Source organism: Falco cherrug, chromosome 15 (genome assembly GCF_023634085.1).
Source record: "Falco cherrug isolate bFalChe1 chromosome 15, bFalChe1.pri, whole genome shotgun sequence".
Classification (NCBI taxonomy): Eukaryota; Metazoa; Chordata; class Aves; order Falconiformes; family Falconidae; genus Falco; species Falco cherrug.
In genome coordinates, this window is record NC_073711.1 from 21,553,735 (window position 1) to 21,574,257 (window position 20,523).

Here is a 20,523-nt window from a genome sequence, read left to right on the forward strand (position 1 = left end):
GCGCACCTCATGTACCTTTTGTTTTAAACTTTACCAGTATTAACTTACAAAGTTATCTGTGCCTGTTCACATTCCTCTCCTCTCCTAGAAGGGCAGAGGGAAGAAAACTGCATTTTAGTCAAGTTGGTTGGAGCATGTCAGAGTCTTCGGCAGGAGACAGAAGCCAACCTGAAGATCTCCACAGGACTGAGTTGTGAACATGCTCTTTGTTCATACCTTCTGTGTTGCTTGGATAACCAGTTCGTGTTTTTCCTCCTCCTGTGAAATACTTCACCACATATCTCAAGTTATTTCACTTTGATGTTTACATTAGATGATAATAACATGCCTAGCATGTCATGACCTTGTGGTGAACAGCACCTCTTCACTACTCCCAACAGCGATGCTTCAGTTGATGCAAAGGGAAGGCAAGTCTTATTGTTTCAGGCAACATATGTCTTTTTATTATATGGCATGCTGCACCCAAGTTCCACAAATCACCTAGGCTTATTATATGCTGTGATCCTGCAGGCTGGAAATAAGTCATATCTGGCCAAGAATTGGAAAAGCAGACTTTCTAGGCAAATATGAGGAAGACATAATAGATTAAATAAGAATTGTGATAATTACTGTTCTAAAAATCAGTTTGCTTCGAGGCTGAATGTTTGCTGTTTAACAAACTAGTTCAAAATCTCAAGAAGAGTGAGTTGTCAGTTTGTGTGGATTCAAAGCTGGTTTTGGAAATTATGGGTTGAGATGACTGGAGTGTAGAGTGTAATTTTTTAGCTAGACTATTGCACTGATAGCTCTTTTTCTTTTTTCCTTTTTTTTTTCTTCTTCTTAGCTGTGTTTGGTTTAGCAGCACGTATTAACAGAATATATGTAATTTTGGCCGAGTGTTGAAGCAGTTACAGTTCTTTTCAAGCTGTGCTACTATGAAATATTTATCAGTTCTGCTTCCTTCGGAGCAAATTTCAGGCTTACCCAGCCAGTGGGAAAAGATGTGAAAAGTCTCTCTTCTAGCAATCTAACGGTTCATGCACTAATAGTGTGTTAGCAGTAATAGTTTAAGGGTGCCTTCAGATGCCATTTGGTTTGCAGCCTATTTTCAAACACCTTTTTGCCTGAAAGCTGTGCAGCTTGCTGCTGCACCTTCTGCTCTCAATGAAGCTGGTAGTAGCAGCTCTCTTCGAGTCATTTGCTTTGCTTCAGTTACATTTCTTTGTCATAAGAAAATTGAAGGTACCTTGTGATGGGTATTTACCTGCTCATGTGATGAGAGGGAAACTGTCAAGACTCAGGGAAGGGCAGCGTCTAGATGCCAGTGCTCTGCATCGCTCTGGTAGTTCTGGCCACCAGCTACCTTGGGGTTTTTTTCCTAGGGAAAATCACGCATGGCCTGGGAGTCTTTCAGGCTTTACTGTGTGGAAATGCATGCAGTGTACCTGTCTGTAGGAGGTACGGTTCTTTGAAAGATGCTTCTGATTGCACTGTTCCTAAGCAGGCAACATACGCTGTGTGTGAGCATCAGTTTCTAGCCAAAGCAGTAAGGTTGGTTCTGTAGCAGGAGACTTGAGTATCACTGAAACGGGGGACAGCTTTGTGACACTTGTGAAAAATGAACTGAGAGCTCAAACTGAAGGAACATGTCAACTGGCATAACTTTAATGAGGTTAAACGTGCTGGTCGTGTTAAAGGAAAATACAGACCACCTGAATTTGTGTATGAGAAATGAAATCAAGAAATAATAAACTGAAGAATAATACTAAACGGTGCAGATGGGAAGGGGAGAACATACGTAGAATGATTGGTTCAGAAATAACTTATTTCTACCCTCAAATAAGACCTTGAGATATGAATTGATTAATTTTCTGAAAAAATCAATTAGACTTTAAGTACTATCAGAGTTCAGAGTGCTGAATGCTGGCATCATTAGGAATGGCAAACAAAGCAAAATAACACTATGCTTGTATAGAAGAATCTAGAATTTGTTCATACCTTGAATGCTGTGTGCGCTTCTGATCTTCCCCTTCCCCCCAAAATATACCAGAGAAGCAGTGATGCAGTGGTGAAGGGCACAGAACAGCCCATGTAGTGAGCAACCAAGTGGGCTGTATCTCTTCAGACTTGGAAAAAAGAGTTCACTGGGAGGTAGTGGAGGAGTGTGATGGAGAGCTTTAAAAATACGAAAAGTGTGGAGAAGCAGATACGGACTCATTTCTTCCTGTATAAGAGGAGTTATCAAATGAAAGTAGCCTTAAACTGGGTCAGGAGGAGATGGGATGTGTTTGTTTAGAGTAGCTTAAAGAAAGAGCGGCCTCCAGTTTATAAGATACTGGGGTTGCTAGAGAGTATTGGAGGTAAGTGTCACTGTTTGTCCTATTTTACTTTTTGTACATTTTAAAGGTCCTTTAAAGTTTAGTAGAAAGTACTACTCAGAAATTTCTTGCTCTTTAAACTTAAACTCCGTGATAAGAGTTTCTGGGCGGTAGTGACTAAAATTTGTTGTGAGAGGTTTGTTTGCTAGAAATAACCGTTAGCTTAGAACATTTCATCACAGAGCATCAGAACGGAACTGTTATTTAATATGATTTTGCTGCAATTTAAGTAAGTATAACTTTTTGTTAACAGAGTGCTCAGCTGCAGCATCAATGCAGTAGTTATTACATTTACATTAAAGCTCTAGTTCTGTCATTATTAACATGTCTTTTATTAATAATTTGAAGATTGTGTATAGCTTTTGTGCATGTGGCCTGAAACACTTTCAACTCATGCATAAAAACTGATCTAAAAAAGCAGGCTCTAATAAAAGGCAGGATCAGGACACTCCACTGATGCAATTATTCATACCAATTATAGACACCAGCTTTGCACCACAAATACTGCATGCACAGTGGGTATTATGAGGGGCTCAGCAAAGTGCCAGGAATGTCTATAATAAACTGGGTCATCTCATATAAGAAATGTTGTTATTACACTTGAGAGGTCAGGGGATAAGCAGGGTTTAACCCTGCGCTCGGCAGAACTGCTGATTCAATTTGCTCACAAGGATTGCTTTTCATTCTGAGTTTGCTGGAAGAAGCTTCTCTCAGCTTTTCAAACTGTGGACAACAGAACTGGTAAATGTAAAGAGTTCAGCAAACAGTTAACACTGCTGAGGAGAGAGCTGAGCCTCAAATGGGCAAGCAGGGGATCTGAAGAGAGGAAATTAGAATTGCGTTCGTAATAGTAGTTATAATGAAGTAAAAATAAGAACTGAATTACTGGCTTGTCTTCAGCGATGGGAAGTATTGTCCTAAATATGAAGCTTCTCAATATTATCTTTTGATATTTTTTCCTTTGCTAACTGATGCATAACCATGAATGTTGTGGTATTTATAGGACTGTGGGTTTTTCCTCTTGTTTCCTCAGTTCCTCTGCCGATACTAAACATGAGAAGGTTATTAACTAGATTGATGGAAGTGTAGTTGTGTTCAACGTAGAAATTCTACCCTTTATTTTCTCCCAAAAGTCACTGACTTTTGTAAAAACATTACATAATTTTTGAGCAGCATATAGTACAGGACTCAAACTTACATATAAACTTTGTCAAGGGGGCGATCCTGTAACTGATGGTAGTTGCAGTTTCCCTAGCAAAGTCATGACAAGGCATATGGCACAGTCAGGTATATAAAGGTACTTGGTCTGGATCTAGATTTTGGACAAGCTGAAGTGTTACTTACATCTAGTGAGTGTAAGGGCCGAGACTGATCCCGTGGCGATGGTGCAGCAGGAGCAGAGTAAGAACGCTGTGTCTGCGTGAGGGTGCAGGCAGGCGGCTCCTGCGGCCGCTGAATATCCAGTGACCTGCTGCCCTGTGTGAATCCGAGTCCTTATGTGCCAAGACACTTCCTTTTGGGGCACTGGTAAAATGTCAAGTCTAGAAACCCAATAGATTCTGTCTTTCCTTGCTGGAAAGACCAACCAGCTGTATCGCCGTCCTTGCTGGCACTGCCAGCACGTGCCCTGCTGAAGGCAGCGCTTTCAGCTTCTCAGAGGCTCAAGTCCTGCTGCTCGGCTGTGGTCAGTAGGTTACTCAGTGCTGATCTGGGTGGAAAAAAATGGCAAAAATGAGATACAGGCTTCAAAGGAGAAAAGTTAAAGTGGGGCAAGAAGTACTAGTTGGAGAATGCGCTGAGTCTGCCAGGGTGGGTTGATCCGGGCATCTCAGTAAGGCTGCTCTGGACCTGACTTTCCGTACCATCTTTTGTTTACATGCCCTTGTTTTTCTCCTCAGTTCTGTTCCTGCTTTCTGGACTCTTCTGTCTGGTGTGTGTTGTTGGGGGGGGTGTGTGTGTGTCTCTTTCCTGTCAGTTGGCTGAAAAAACTTGTTCTCCGTTCCCTTCTCTGACCCGCGATCAGAATCAGTGTGATTCAGGTGCTGCTGCACGAGCTGTTCGGGAGCAAGCGGGAGGATCAGGTACCTCGTGCAGCTGTAACTGCAACAGCAACAAAAAAGCAAAAGTACCTATTGTGATCGGAAATACTAGGTATTATTTTTGACAAGGAGGTAAACGAAAAAATTTAAGTTGGTTTTTTTTTTTTCTTCCCCTCCTCCCCTGTCCATTTCCACAGTAGGAGGCTGCAAAAGACTTCTTTGGGAATGTAGCTACGGGAGAGTTCCTGTAACTTTGAAAGATCTCCTTTGGTCTAAAATGTTGAGATTGACTCTACAACCCTGGTCTGGTTGCAAAATTCTGTAGCAGTTGTGAGGTGAAAACCATTCAGTAGTGTTTTATCTAACAAGATTTTTATTAAAACATTTGTAGTAGATCATCAGAACCAACATACATCTGCCTAAAATGGAAAAGATACAGCACTGCTTTTTTAAGTAAAATTTTTGAAGGGCAGGTGTTTTTGCTTTACAGTGCTTTCCCCACTTAAGATCTTTGTATTTAATAAGTAAAAGCTGAGCAGCCCCTGCACCCTCCCACAGTACCACCCCTTTGGTAACTCTCATCTGTAGTCAGTTGTCTTGTGCCTTTTGTCTAACGGGGGATCCTTCTGCACATCACAAATACAAAGCCTTTCTATTAGCGAGTATTGCCTTGTGTTCTCTCGGTAGAAGAAGCATTTTCTTAAGGAACTGGAAAATTAAATGGCAAGCAGAAATCCAAATTTGCTGCAGCAGCAGCTGTACTTCCTTTGGGTTTTGTTCTAATTTGGCCCTTGCAACGAAGTAGGCGAGAGAAGGCAACACTAACTGGGGTTGCTCCCCAGTAATACTAGGTAGATTTCTCTTTGGTTCTCTCATTTCACCCCTCTGCTGGCAAGGGGGAATTTCCCCAGCATGTTCCAGAGGTTTTCTTTAAGCTGTGCATTTTTAATATGAAGAAATTTTCTATTTTATTTTGCTGGTAAGTGCAGATTGCAGAAGGCTGGGTGAGTGGTGGGTTATTGCAGCGGTGATGGCGGTGTGAACCCGCCAGAACCAACAGCGAATGTCACTTATTTATGTTTAGATGTTAAAAACACTCGGTATACTTTAGAAGGTGATGTTGCCCTGAGCGTTCAGGAAGCAGGATAGGCCTGAGTAACTTGTTTCTCCATGTAGTCTGAGTGTTGCTATCACGCTGCTTTCTGCCTTCTCTTCCCTCAGCGCTTGGCTGCTGCTCCCCAGCTGCAGAGCAAGAGCTCTTCCCGTCGCTCTCAGAAGTTACCATCTATTTTGCCAACAGTTACAAAAGGAGATATTGCTGCAGTGATTCAGCAGATAACTGTAGTTTTGTTCTTTGAAAAATGGCTTGTAGGTAGGAGGAACTCGGGGCAAGCATACAGGGAGAACCGGCACTGCGGAGGGTGAGGGGGCATCAGGGATTTTGCTTTGCTCAGCAGGATGCTCTTGAGGTGAAGTCCACTTACTGCGCTTTGCTGCTCATCTGGAGCAGCCTTGAAATGTGCCAGCTGGGTTCCTTTTAGATTAAAATAGACTGCAGTGTGCGATCTGGGAGTGCATCGCTTGGTGCTTGGTGTGCAGGACCGGAGGAGAGCTGCTCCCGCGCAGCGTGCGTGGTGTGCCCGCCGGCCTTCTGCACCACCTGCTAGCAGTTAATCATGGACCATGTTTCAATATAACTGGTACTTTTTTTTTTTTTTTTTTTTCACTGGACCACCTGGGAGACAAGGTCTTGATACCCCTACTTTATATTCATACATTAAGGAGACTCAAGCGCTTCTAATATTTTTGAGAAACAGTGATTTTTAAAAGAATAAAATTGCAAGGATTACCAAATTCTGAAGATTAGCAAGAATTAAAATCTGTAATTGTACAAGATTGTCAAATGATTCTAGTTGTGCAGAATTATTTTGCCCCATTTTGAAGTTACTCTAACTTTTCTCAGTTTTTAAATGAGCAAACCCAGATTTCAGCTACTGCAATCATGATTATGTCTTACAAAATTCAACTGATGAAATGGTGGCAGATTTGGCACATGGGGCTACAACTTCCTAGTGCAGACTTTATTGTTGTATTTATGTACTTCTAATAGCAGGAGAGATGACAAACATGGGTCGGTATAAAGCAGCTGTAGATTTTAGTGAAAACTCTGGGATAAAAGCTTCTGATAAAGCTTGTAATTCTACAAGTGAATGACATGGTATGCCCACAACAGTTCAAGAAGTGCGGGGATGTCTCCTTTTTGGTTTTCAGCGTTACTCCTTTTATCAGTAATCCACTATCACATATTTTGATAAACGTATGCAAAGAGTTAGGGAGCTCACAAATAAACAGTGGAAGCAATTTTAACTCTGAAGCTTACCAAATAAACATTAAAGCATTCCCTTTAGGAACTCGCAGTCCTTTGAATTATGCATGTATTGTAGTTTGCAGTAAGATAAAAGAACTTTAGTTGGGGGAGGGTGAGAAACTTGAAAAGCCTTAAGGAATAATTTGCATAAATTGGGTGGAGAGAGTAAACAGCACAAAGGGAGAAAAAGTTATTTTCAGTAAGGCTTTATAGAATGAGATAAAACAAATTTAAAAAATCAGGTGGAGTTGAAACAAAGCTGAAGTGCTTTAAACTTACGTTAGCACTACAATTGCCTTTAAAGCAAATCCCAGGGAACTCTGTACTGCCCTGGATAAAAAAACAAACAATAAAAACCCTAAATTCTTAAGGGAGAGTTAAAAGAGAAGAAAAGCCGTGGAGACAGTGTAACATGTGTGTCTTACTGTACGCAAGACCTGTGGAAATTAAATGAACAGCATAAGCAGGATTTTTTTAAACCTAACAGTATTTTTTTTATCTTACAGTTACAGGACCGCACACAATTTAGTGACCGAGACTTAGCTACCCTAAAGAAATACTGGGACAATGGCATGACCAGCCTGGGCTCAGTCTGCAGAGAGAAAATTGAAGCTGTGGCTGCAGAATTAAATGTTGACTGTGAAATAGTGCGGGTAAGAAATCTAGAGTCTTCCCTTATCCTGTCGCAGAAGCAAAAATAGGACAGATGAAAGCCTTTAAAAATTTCATGAGGAAGCTTGAAATAGATTTCACGTATTACATAATGAATGACCATGTTGGGAAGTGCTCTCTCGCTCTTTCTGCAGTCTATATATAGAAAAAAGCCCTCAGGTAAGAGTCTTATTGATCAACAGCAGAAGTAGCACTACAAGCTGTTCCACATTCTCTTCAGACTTGAGTAGGATTTTAAGTAAAAGTGTTACGTTTTTTAGGGATATCCTAGAAGACTGAAAGGTGCTATTTATATTGCTATTAAGACGCAAAAAGGCCTTTCTAAAGATACTGGGAAAATATTTCTCATTGATGCTCATAGGAAAAAATAATTTTAAACGTATGAAAGAAAATGCTCAAAAATAGGGAAACAGTATTTTACAAGTGTCTTGAAGCCAGGTTGAGATGTGATAGAGGGCAAAGGGTGCTGCGAAGAATTCTGGGTCACTTCAGTGTGATAGCCACATAGGTGTTGTTGGGGAAGGACTGCTTTAGAAAGTACAGGTTTGGTGTAAATAGCCTATATGGTTCATGAGAAGCGCTCCACATCGTGTCTCCCAGAGTTTGGGAAGTTTGGTACAGCCCCAGTTGATGCCGCTGTATTCCCAGTTGCCAGGTGTACATCATCGCTCTCAAACTGCGGGTGTCTCATTTACTCAATGGTTCCATTCTCTGGAAAATAGTCTGACTCTTTTCAATCGGTACAAAACCTGATCAGAATGTTCCTTTCCCTCATAGCAGGCACATTGATAATCCAGGAATACCTCCGTCCTGCGTCAGTAATGAGATGAGATGTGAAGAGCCATCGTTAGTTAATGGTTGGACTCAATCTTAAAGGTCTTTTCCAACCTAAACAAATCTGTGATTCTATGACAATTGTGACTAGTCCCTTCAGTCTTCATCCTCTTTTTCCACCTCATTCTTAAAATTCTGACATTGCTACAAAGTGGAACTAGGAGCCCTTCTTTGAAACTTTTCTTTTGTGGAGGTGACTCTTGAGTTGGTACATCCAAATGGTGTACCAAAGCTGCTTTCAGTGTGGAACACTGATCTGGAGATTTTCTTGCTTGCTTTCCTTAGCGCATGTGAATTATTAAAAATTAAATTGTACTTTTGGAGGCTGAAAAAATTACTCTGTAGAGAACAAAGCTGCTCCATATTTTCCGAGCTCTTCAGTTTTCTATCCGAAAGGGGAAGCTGTTTCCACTGACAGCATCTCCAGGTGGACCCCTGAATACCGTAATCGCCAGACAGTAAGACTGACACCCATGCTTCGCCTCCCTTACTTTGTGCCCTTAAGAACATCCTTATTGGCGTGCACAGGATGACAGGATGAAGTTCTGTACACATCTTCAGTAGCATCTGCTTGAAATCTGCTTTTGTCTTCAGGGCAGGTGTGCTGAGCTCTGATAACTCCGTAAGGCGCTCTGGCATAACCTGTATTAGAACATACACACACAAATGAACAAAAAGGTGTAGTGACTGGTGGTGTTAGCAATGCCTGTCCTGCCTCTGCTTCCTCTGCGTGGCAGTCTTGAGAATTGTAGCAAGAATTAGGTGGAGGTTGGTCCTGTGCCATGCTGCGCTGTTTTCTGGTCTGTAACGGATGAATTAAAACCTACAGGATGTGTGCGATCTCCAATGCTTCCCGTTGTCCTTTCGCTAAGGCGCATTGTGTGTGTGTCCCAGCTGTAGGACAGGTGTTTTCCATTATGTGCTTTACAGGATCTGTCCCAAATTTGTCTTGGGATCTATATGGGCACACCGTATGGTGCCTCTCTCCTCACCTGCCCACCTGCGTTTTCTGGTGCCCGGAGGCTCATGTGCAGCGTGGTCTCGTTCTGCCAAGGGGTCAGGGCACGGCAGTGGCGCAGTCAGCTCGAGGCATGAGTGAACCACAGCATCTCTACCCTGTACTGCTTGTTCAGGACTTGTACTTTGTTGCCTTTGTATTTCATTTACCTTGAATTCCAGGTAGTGTGCAACTAGTAACTGTTTCTCCATTGGTGATGTAAAAAAAAAAAAAAAAAAAAAAGTGGCATGTGTGAAATAGTACTAAGTGTATATACATGTGTATATATATAAACCAAGTAAATATATATACATAAAATAGTACACAAACAAATATATTTTATATAAATATATAAACACATACAACTGTTAAATATTTACATATACATATCATATCACTTGTTTTATTCCAATTAAATACATTTCCCCATATATTTAATAGCCTTTTGAATGGAAATGCATGATTTGTCCAGAGAAGGGTTTCTTTTCCAGAAGTACAAATGATTGATCCTTGTGACCCATACTGGCTTGAACGGTCTCCAGTACAAAGAAAGTATCAGATCTGTTTTCCAGTACAGGGAGAGGTAATGTTTGCCACTACGTATAGTTCCACTGGATTTGATCTTTTAAGGTTGAACAGGGCTTTTGATTCTGTAGGTTTTGTCCTTCTGGTGGGAAAGTGGACTTGGAAGGTGACTGCTGGTTGTACCTTAGCGTCATGCACATTTACACCCTCAAATGTCTTTCACATGTTCCCAAGACATCAAAAGAGGGAAATAAAAAATGTTATGTCATATTTAAATGTGAACTCTGGCCAATACTTCTTTAAACTTACAGTATTTCTTTTGCTTACACTATAATCATTGCTGATTACATTTGTTTGGGGTTTTTCTTGCAGTTAGTTACACGTTTTTGTTTATATTTTTCTTGACTAATTTTATTCATTCATACAAAAATAGCATCTGAAAGCAGAATAGCCTTCTTGGCAGTGAGATGTTAGACATTTGAGGACAGATGACAACTATCAAGCTCCCCAGAAATATGAGGAATATAAGAAAAATGCATGACTTTTTTATTACTATCATTAATGTAACATAAAGCTTTTGTACATAAGAGGTCAAAAGCTATTCCTAAGCACCCACCACAGGGTAAAGACACCTCGTCCTCTTTCCCAGCAACTCATCCGATGAAAGCTGGATTATTGAACATAGTGCTTCAGTCTGAGCTCGGCAGCAAAATCAAGCAGTTGCAGCAGAAAGGCCACTCGTTCTTCACAGCTGACTAACGACTCTTCCTGGTGGGGGCTCCAGACCTAGTCTGGGTCTGGCTTATGATCGAGAGAGACATTGGAAAACCAGCTCAGAATCTTCCATCTTTATTTTTTTGGTCAAGTGGGATTTCTGAAGGTTCCAACCTAGAACCTTTCTAGCCTGTTGACCCCTAACCTCAGTGTCTGGAGCGCTGTAATCCTGCTTTGACGTGGCTCCCTGCGGGTCCACGTTCTTATAAGCTGCCTGAGGGCCACGGCGCTGGCTCCTTCTGCCTGGACTCCGGCCATTCTGCCCTGACTCGTGCTGGTCATCTGTTCAGCTGAAGCTGGGGAGGTTGGGTTGATGCTGAATTCATTGCTGGCTGCTGTAAATAGGCTTAGTGAGTCTGATTACACACATGAACAGATGTTATTTGAAGTTTTTAAGGAGGTAATATTTTAGAAATATAATTACAAATATTAAGGTGGGTTTGTACGTAGCAATACTAGTCTGCTCTTAGACTCATCATTGTACGGCTCCAGAATAGTCACTGTTCAAGGTAGCATGCAGGTTATGGAACCTTAGTACTTTTCTTTCCCGTTTTAATTTGCAACATCGTAAAAAAATATGTTCATCTTCTGTGGCATGTTCAGTATGTTGAATGAAAGATTTTCTGCTTTGAAAGGTATGTTAAAAGACAAGATCTACCTTTCCCAAGTGCCTCAATTTTTTGCTGATTTTTTTTTTTTTACTACAAAAGAAGCAGATTTGCTTTGGAATTTTATAGTTGTTAGCACTATTTGTTACCATCATAAGACTATAAGAAAATGTAAAGAATGGCAATACACTCTTTGGGGAAAAGAGACATGGGTCTGGAAGGGGCCACTTGTGGGGGTGGTTGTTTACTGTTCGGGGGTTTTCTTTTTCCCTTTTTTCCCCCAAACTGTATATAATGTACAAAAATATCTAGGTAGCTCTCTGTGTACCTGCTTTGCATTCCTCAAAGAGGATAATCAGCAAGCTGAGAAAGGAAATATCACCCAACAAAAATAATTTGCCAAAAATAGTGATAAGCATCTTATTAGATAATTAAAGAGATTCGGCTTCTAAAAAACAGGTTTTTTTCAAGGCTAGCACAGCATGCAACTGTCTTTAGTAGTTGAGACTGCGTTAATATTTCTTAATTTTTCTGTTTGATAACCAAGGTATTATAAGCAAAAAGTTTTTTACTAAGCTTTTTCATGCTATATATCAGGTCTGCAGTTAAAGCAAGTGTGATGGGGAAGAGGAGCAATGCAGGTATTTCTAAAATAGGGCCAGAGTAATGTTTGGTGTATCTTTAAAGAAAACAATCCTCTAATATTTTAATGTGTTTGGTAAACTCTGTTGGAGCATAGACCTTATGGAAAGGATGTGCATTTTGCCATGCCCTGATCAGATGTTCTAGAGGTATATTTGATTTTTAGCAATCCAAAAATTCCAGCGCTAAGCACAGTTCAGAACCTCGTAATGTCTTTGCATACATCATCATCACAGGAATCAAGCACGCTTGTGTGGTGACAGCTTGTGTGGCCAAACTCCCCCATTCCCCATCCTGGGCCAGCGTGGGGTTAGGTCCTGGAACAATGAGGATGGTCCCACTTGTGCTGCCAGCGCTGCTCCTACTTGTTGTATTTTAGGTGGTGTGGAAGGGGGAGGAAGAGCCAGGTCAAGAAGACTGGAAGTTAGCAGTTGGCAAAGAAATTGATTCCTGGCTCTGAGAAGGATTTTTGAATGCCAGTGGAGAACTGATTTGGATGGAATGAAATGTCTGGGGTACAAGAGCTATTAAGCAGAATTAAAATCAGATGAGAAGACAAAAGTCTGAGTAATGAAAGGGAAGGGAGAAAGTTAATAGGTGAAGAGTTGCAGACAGTTCTTATTACGTCATGTTAAACTCTATGTTGAGTCTTTAATAATTTTTAGTGTAGACATTGCTTTATCAGAGAAAGCAAGCTAATTAACAGTTACACAGCTCCACTTGGTTAATTGTGAATGTGATTATTTTCTTAATTTAAAAAAAAAATTGAAACTCAGTTTTATTGATGTAAAATGAACTTAAAGCATCCATACCCATCTGATCACCAATGGGTTTCTAGGCTCCTTGGTCCTGGAGCTGTTTCATCTCCCAGCAGTTTACAGTATGCTCTTCTATACCTTACTGCAAGAAATGTTTCTTAAAGACTTGCCTTCCAGCCATAGAGGGCTGAAGGATAATATGGCTCTGAACTTAATTCTGCCAAATTATGTACTGTCACCAAAGTGGAGTGATGTAGAGCTATCACCTTGAATAATTTCTTCCGTGCTGTAGGACATCCTAGAACAGGTGGGCTGTTCGGGTCATTGGATGTTTTAGTCCCCTTACGGAAGTTGCGGAGTGGGAGAACCTAGATCAAAGATCTTATGTTAAATTCGTTGAATAATTTAGGTGGGGAGAGACCTTACAAAGTCACCATGTCCTACTCTTTTATTTAGAGCGGGATTGACTTCAGAGTTAGGTCAGGTTTCTGACGACATTGTCCAGTAAAACGTCAACTACTTCCAAAGTTGGAGGTGCCAAGACTCCTATGGGCAAACTATTCCAGTCCCTCACTCTTAAGCATTATTTTTTTTCTTTTTTCTTAATTCCACTCAGAGCTTTCCTTGCTGCGACTTGTGACTGTTGTTGCTTTTCCTTTTGTTGTGCACCTGCCCGTCTCCCTTTTATTGGAGGACTGAACCTGGATACAGTATTCCAGGGAGCAGCCTCATGTGGTTCAAAGAGGGGGGAATAATCTTCTCCCTTGAATTGCTGGCTACGGTCTTGTTCCTATGGTATAGACGTGCTAATTTCACTTGGTTGTGGGCCTGTTGCTTTTGTTATCGTTTCTGATATCATTCATGTTTATTTCTCTTACAAGACTTGGATTGGGAATCGAAGACGGAAATATCGTTTAATGGGGATTGAGGTCCCACCCCCTAGAGGAGGTCCTGCTGATTTCTCTGATCAATCTGAATTTGTTTCTAAATCAGCACTTAATCCAGGAGAGGAAACTGCTACTGAAGTGGGGGATGATAATGATAGGAATGATGAAGTATCAATCTGCTTATCTGAAGGAAGCTCACAAGGTATTTGAAAATGCGGTTACTGCCGTGCATATATTTTTAATTTTGTGCAGTGTGCATGCTTTGGATTCTCTGTTGTACACATTCAAAAACGTCTGAAAGAGTGTAACAGTCACACGTCATCTGCCTGGGCTGTATTGAAGGTACTGTTTGGTCTGTTTCTTCTACCTCTCTCTATGTGAATTTTGTTGGTTTTGTTATCACAACGCTTGCAGAAACCTTTTATCATAAGAACTCTGTTTCTGCCAGTTTCATCTGAAGTTAAAGGACAAGGTCATGGTTAGCTGGTGGAGCTGAGAGATGGACAGTACAAACCTATAAGTCTCGCTTCCCTCGGAAGCCAGGTTTTAAAAAATGCTCTCTGTCAGCTGCCCAGCTCTGCACAGCCAGCTGGAATATTCATTCCCGTTAGCGTGAATCACACCCGCAATTCTCACCTCAACAAGCGCTCATGTGTGCTAACCTGCCCGCTTTGAGCCGGCCTGAGCTACGTACTTACAGTTGTCGTGATGCTAAACTCATGCTGATGAAAATATGTTCAGAAGATATTTTTGCTCAGACTTGGTCTGGAACTAAAAGCGCTTCACAGTACATCAGAGCATAGCAGAGCTGCTGCCGCCCAGCTGTGTGTGCGTGGTCTCTTGACAGGCAAAACCAATAGAAAAGATCAAAGTCAGTCGCAGGGGACTGCTTGGAAAGCCTTAGAACCACACATGTGGGGTGCCTGGGTGTCCTCAGTAAATTGCATGATCTTGAGTGATAAGTGTCTCCAACTTAATTCCCTTCTGCTCCACCTCCCAGAGCTGCATGACCACACTGGAGCGATCTCTCCCGTTCCCTCTGCCACTGGAGCACTCTGGGCCTCGGGTGGATGGACTAGCTTGGCATATTCACTGGCTTCACAAGCTCAGCTAATTGCTCCCAGTGCTTCTGATTAGACGAGATCAATAAAGCCTTTGCTCTCTAAACGAAAAGAAAGTCCGATCTAGTGCGTGCTCTTGCACCTTAATATGCTGGGCTTGATCTTGTCATTTTGTCTGAACAATTTAAAGGAAAGAATAGAAAAATGGAGAACTGCTGGGAGTGAATTTGTGATAGCTTTGTCATATCCTACTGTAAGGAGAATAAGATGATAAAGAAATGGGTCAATGATTGAAAGCCAAGTGAGAGGCGGACTCTGAGAGTGTGGTGTGGAAGGAACCGATTTAGTTAGATCTGCTTGAAAGACAGTGGTGACAGGGGAAGAGTCTGAATTCTCTGTAGCTTCAGTGAGAAATAACACCACGTTTATTGAACGAGGCTTTCATAAAACAAGATAGGGCTGTAAGACTGAGGGGATTATCAGAGTCAAAGCTTAAGGAAGTGCAAGAAAACTACAGGTTTTCCAAAGCGTCCAGGAATCCCACTTTCATTCCTTTATTCTACCACAAGAATTACTTCTATTCATTTCTGCAGTTCAGAGGAGTAGGTTTCACTGCTGCAGCTCAGCTTATTTTGAACTTTCTGGAAAATATTTCCACCAGTAATCATATGTACTATTCAGTCACAGATAGGTGATTGTTTTAATGTTTGAGAACTATAACTTTTGGTCCTAATTTGTAAAAAAACCAAAACCGCAACAACAGAAGACGACTCGCAAAGACAGGAAAAAGAGATATTTTTAGTCAGCTAATTAGAGTGAAAGTGGTGATGGCACTTGTAGTGTGTAAATTAAAAAAAAAAAAAAAAAAAAAAAAGCTGTACTCTGATGGAAGATTAAGCATTAAAGTTCTCATAATGCCTTATCTTTTTTAAATGTATGTTAGTTGAATCCATACTTTGTGTAAATGAACACAGCTCTGTGGAGGTCGTTAGAGCTGTGCCAGTCTATGTTAGCTGAGGATGAATATTTAAAGAGTTGAAAGTGCTGTAGGGAGCTGCTTTGTTCGACTGTTGAATCCAAGTGGTGGCTCTCCAGGTTACTGCGTGGCTGGTGCTTTAGACTGTTGCAGAGCCCCTGAGGTGCATTTTCAGTGACCTTCATTCCTCCGAGCGTTAACGATGGGGTCGTGTATTGCTCCCTGCTTTACCGTTCTCCCGTTTGAACCCATTTGCTCTTGCTGCTAGCAGAAATCGTCCTCTGAAGTTGTGACCAGTGGCAGATTAAATTTATTTGAAACAACTTCAAATTAGATTTGCTCAGTTTAAGAGTATTTAACTGGTAGAAAAGTTATTTAAAACTGTCTCTGTATGGTCTGGCCTAAATATTATCCTATCTTTGCAAGTGTTGGTGATCTCCACTTAAGTCCCATTACCCCTGTGTTTGCGTGGAAGTGATACAGCCCGGGCATCGTTATCTGCCCTCTTTTCAGTATCCCACGGGAACACTTGCTGCCCCTCACTCACCGTGCCTCTTTGCCGCTGTACATGTGATAGTGGGACTCTTTGACCCTTCTAGTGCAAGCTCTGCCCTTTGCAGAACTGTGTAATTTTACTAGCACTTGGAAGGAGTGTATTTCCAATTAGCCTAACTGTTAATGACATCATTTAAGTTTTTTATCCTAGATGCCTTGCCTGTGTTTTATTTCCTGATTGGCTGTTCCTATCAGCCATTTTCTTCTTAGCAGTATATTAATGTGGAAAATTAAAGTAAATATAAGAAACAGGCTTAATCATAGGGATGAATAGACTTACCTTTCTTGTTTTTTCATGTTGGCTATAGTTAGAGCTAATAGAATCATCTAGTGCTCGTGGCTGAAATTTAAGGATAAGATTTGCTCTGTTTTCAGGTGTGTACTTGGCTTACAGATAAGAGAGCAGCTTAGGTTCATTAGGAGTACACATTTGCCACACAAGGATGAAATGATCTGCTTGATCAGTTTTTGGTTCAAAACTAGTCAGTGTCAAGAAGGAAGAGATGGGATTCTGATATGTACCCTATAATTTCAAAGCATGTGGGATTTTTCATGTAGTAAGGTATTTTAATAATAAAAAAAAAAAAGTTCTGCGCCCCTCTGATGTGAAACTATTCATCACTTTTGAATATTCCAATCTGAACCTAAAAATAGGAAAGTTTGGGTACATGGCAAGAGGGTAACTGATGGTTTTCCTGTTGTTTCAGGTAGCAGTTGGCCTGAAATACTTGTGTTATGATTTCTTTTTTAATAAGACACACAGTATTTTTTATGAGTAGACATCGATGATACGATTTTGCTTATGTATCTAGCAGATGTGACATATTTAGCGGTAAAGACTTATTAATGTTCCTTTAGCATAAAATTTGAATGAAATCCGAAAAATTGATTTATTTCTGCAGAAGAGACAAATGAAGCTCTTCAAAATGAAGAAATCGGTCAGAAAGATGATGACCAGAATCCAGTATCTACTGATAATGTGGTATGTATGCCTTTCCTTTTCCACCAACGTGACCTCCTTAATTGCTAACACTGAGGCTGCTGTCCAACACTAGTGTTTTGCACTAGGTGAAAACTTCAGTTGAGTGTGCTAAGGGTCCTTCCTAATTGGTTGAGCACTAAAAGAAACTGTACTCAAAGTACCAAAACACAGAGCTATGGGCATTAAGTAGAAACTGAATTATATGCCTTTTTCTGCATTACAACAATCCAGTGCTCTTTTTCTGGAGTGCAAAGCCCAATGCCTGGGTAGTGCTGTACAAGTACCTAGTGTAGTAAACCAGTAAGAATAAAAACCCCAGAATAATAACTGAAAATGCTTTTCTGTAGCTTTAATAAGGTCAGGTATCTCTAGCGCTTCCTCTCCATAGCCAACCTTGAACTCGTGCGATCAGGCTGGGGTGGGTGTGCACTCCTCATTCCCATACCCGCGACAGGGCGTTATTTAGATGTTTCTTGTGTTCTCGCTTGCATTCACGTTGAGTCACACACAGTTGTTTGCTGGGTTTAATTGACTGCAGTGAGAAAAGGAAGGAAAGACAGGGAGGAGTCATGGGAAATAATGCAATATGTCCCCTTTGTTTAGCCTGCCTTCTCTCACATTAGAAGAAAGGAGAGGAGGAAGAGGAGAGAAGACCCCAAGTGGTAGGGTAATTTTTATCTTAAAAGTTATCTGCAGAATGAACAGATGGTGGTTCTAGTTCCCAGTTGCGCTCTTATTGCAGTCAGAGATCAAGCGACAGGAGCTCAGAACGTGGCAAGACCGGTTGTGTTACGTTTGTCACACAGAACCTGAAGTGGGAGAGCGAACTGGACATTTCCTTCCCTCTAAAGATGTATAGGGAGAGGAGAGAACATTTTCTTTCTTCTGTTAATATATGATGATCTTTTGTGTAAACTGAAATCCCACGGCTGTGTTGTCTGTGGTTGCCTGAATAGAAGCAGCTGCCTTTCTCCTTTCTGTTTACTGTAATGGCCTGCTGTGACCTTAGATACAGTCGCTCTGTTTCAGGCTCATGGGTTTACCGTGGAGATGCAGAATGTGAAATGACAAAGTAAAAGGTTTGCAAAGACGGTGTCTGAAGAGTCAGTTCTCCAGTCTACCTGCACCCCCGCGTTATAGTATTTGATATGATAAGAGACAGGGGGAGAAGAGGAGGACTTTTTTCATACTCTATTCTGAAAACACTGTAGCAAAATTGGTAAAATGTGCAGTTAAAATTGGACTAGCATATACTGGACTTGCATAAGAGATACAGTTTTCCTATTTAAAATTCTAATGTGCTCTTTCCCCTACTATCATATAAGGAAGATAGTGTGAATGTTTGGCATTTATTTAGAGACTCTTTCCTCAAGCTGAACCTAAAACCAGAAATATTTGAACCACAGTGTTGCTGAGGGTACAATGTAGCAGCAGATCTGTGCGACATTAAGCCTTTGAAAGGTGTTGCTTCAGCTGGGCTGTCAGACGCTGTTTGCCCCCCCTACCTTCAGAACGGCCCCGTGAGCTTGGGGGATAGCACTAGTGAGCGACTGGTCACCTCTCTTGGAGGGTTTCTCCTTGGTAATTAGAAGGAAATCCCCGCCGCCTGGTCTGCAGGCAGACGGGACGCACACCCTGCAGAGAAGGAGCTCCCTCTAAGGCAGCCCCGCAGGGACTGACCATTGAAGTGTACTATACCCTGCCTGCACTGCATGAAACAGTACACTAAAAAAACATCGTAAAAGTGCTTTAACTTATTATATACAGTCTCATAAATGTTTACCACTGTCAAAACAATGAAAAATAGTAAAAAAAACCCAAGCCGCTCTTCTCACACTACCACTGCTTCCTTCTCAAAAATACAGTGAAATTTAAAGTTTCACCTGCGCAGTCATCCTTCTGAGTTCTGGTTCAAAAATGCCATCCTTATCACTGTCTAATTCAAATTCATTCTGTGTCAGATCTAGTTTAGATAGGAATAAAAATTAAAATCTCATAGGCGCACTAAAAATGCGTACATTTTCTGTTTTCTCCTATTGAAAAATAACCTTTTACCGTGATTTTCTTACACAAGAAGTTTTTCTGTTGGGAAGAAAAAACAACATGCAAGTGATAGATAATGTAAAAGTGCATCTTTTAAAACTTGAGATACAATTGGAATGTACTTCTGAGTTCTAAACAGCGTTAAGCTTGGCCTTTCACATTGTACTTTAGATTGGGCTTCTGAAGATTCCTGAAAAACTCCCAGGAATTTTTGTGCATGAAGTGGAAACGTCCATGTGTATGCATCGGGCACTGTCCTTTGTATCAACGTCCTCTCCTGTTCAGGGCGTTTGACATGCACTGTGGCCAAAGGAGGCCAAAGGAGACTCTTCGCTTTTTGTAGGCAAGAAGTAGGTCACTTAGGGCTTGCCTGTCACTTGCCATAACGTCTGGTTTGCTCCACAGGAATAAACTTTCATAACCTTCCTCACTCAGCAGGAGGTCTTCAACGAAAGCCTTGCAGAATAAAATGCGGGCTTGCGCAGGCTGCAGTGAGGTAGAATATGCGACTTAACGCCAAAAGCCTGGTGACATACAGCTCCTCCTCTGTAAACAGCCGGAGTCACCATGGCAGCAGCTCTGAGCACCCATTTCAGTTTGGATTCTTCCCGGATCTTGTGGCTGAGGTGCATGATTGCCATCTAATGGGGGCTACACAGCTCTGAATTTGTCATGAGCAAGCAAAAGGTCCTATTACCTCCATCCTTTCACACCAGTTTGAGATACGGATTGTTGTTTGCTTGTCCAATCTATGCATTCGAATATTTGGAATGAACTTTTTCTTTTTCAGAAAATAGAAATTATAGATGATGAAGAAAGTGATATGATAAGTAATTCTGAAGTGGACCAAATGAGTTCTCTGTTGGATTATAAGGTGAGTAATTAGGCTATATAATGTTAAGCAGGATAGTCCACAGAAAGTTCAGATGGGTGTATCCAAGGAGTTCAGCAGAGGCATGTGGGAGCCTGCAGCTGCTCTGCTTTTGCCGTGGTACTGCTCGTCATCCCCTCAGTCACATCTCGTCCCAGTTGCAGCCAGATTACCCGTATTTCAACCCAGAGGGAAGCAGGAAAAATCCCATTTCTACAGAGCTGTTCCATGACTTTAGCTGTAGCCATCCGCAGCTCCCACCACGTGTCCCAGACAAAGCAACTCATTTAGCCTCTAAACCAGCACGGGGTTTTTGGTGGGAGCATCGTTCTCTGGGAGTGCTGCAGCAGGCGTGTGCATGCAGTGTGATGCTGCCAGCTCCAGAATGGGACAGAACCGCTGGAATCCTCTAATAAAATGGGGGGATCTGAGGAGAAGTCATCCTGTCAATGTGGTGCAGAACATGTCTGGAAGCAGTAGTTGTGCGAGGGAGGAAAAACAGTTGGATACCTGACAGCTGCTGTCCTCTGCCAAATGGTAAAGGTTGCGCGTGCGTCGCTGCTCTCCTAAGGGT

At 41.5% G+C, this 20,523-nt stretch overlaps 1 protein-coding gene across 8 annotated transcripts in view; it reads left to right on the top strand.

Moving 5' to 3' along the window:
* Positions 1 to 20,523, top strand: part of HDX (highly divergent homeobox) — a 49,230-nt gene that overhangs the window by 25,266 nt on the left and 3,441 nt on the right. For 5 of the 8 annotated variants that reach the window (XM_055727442.1, XM_055727439.1, XM_055727441.1 and 2 more), the window contains 4 exons: positions 7,271 to 7,417; positions 13,456 to 13,663; positions 16,956 to 17,035; positions 19,869 to 19,952. In XM_055727442.1, the coding sequence (XP_055583417.1) occupies positions 7,271 to 7,417; positions 13,456 to 13,663; positions 16,956 to 17,035; positions 19,869 to 19,952 (519 nt within the window). The other 3 variants (XM_055727445.1, XM_055727446.1, XM_055727443.1) reach the window with 3 other exon arrangements.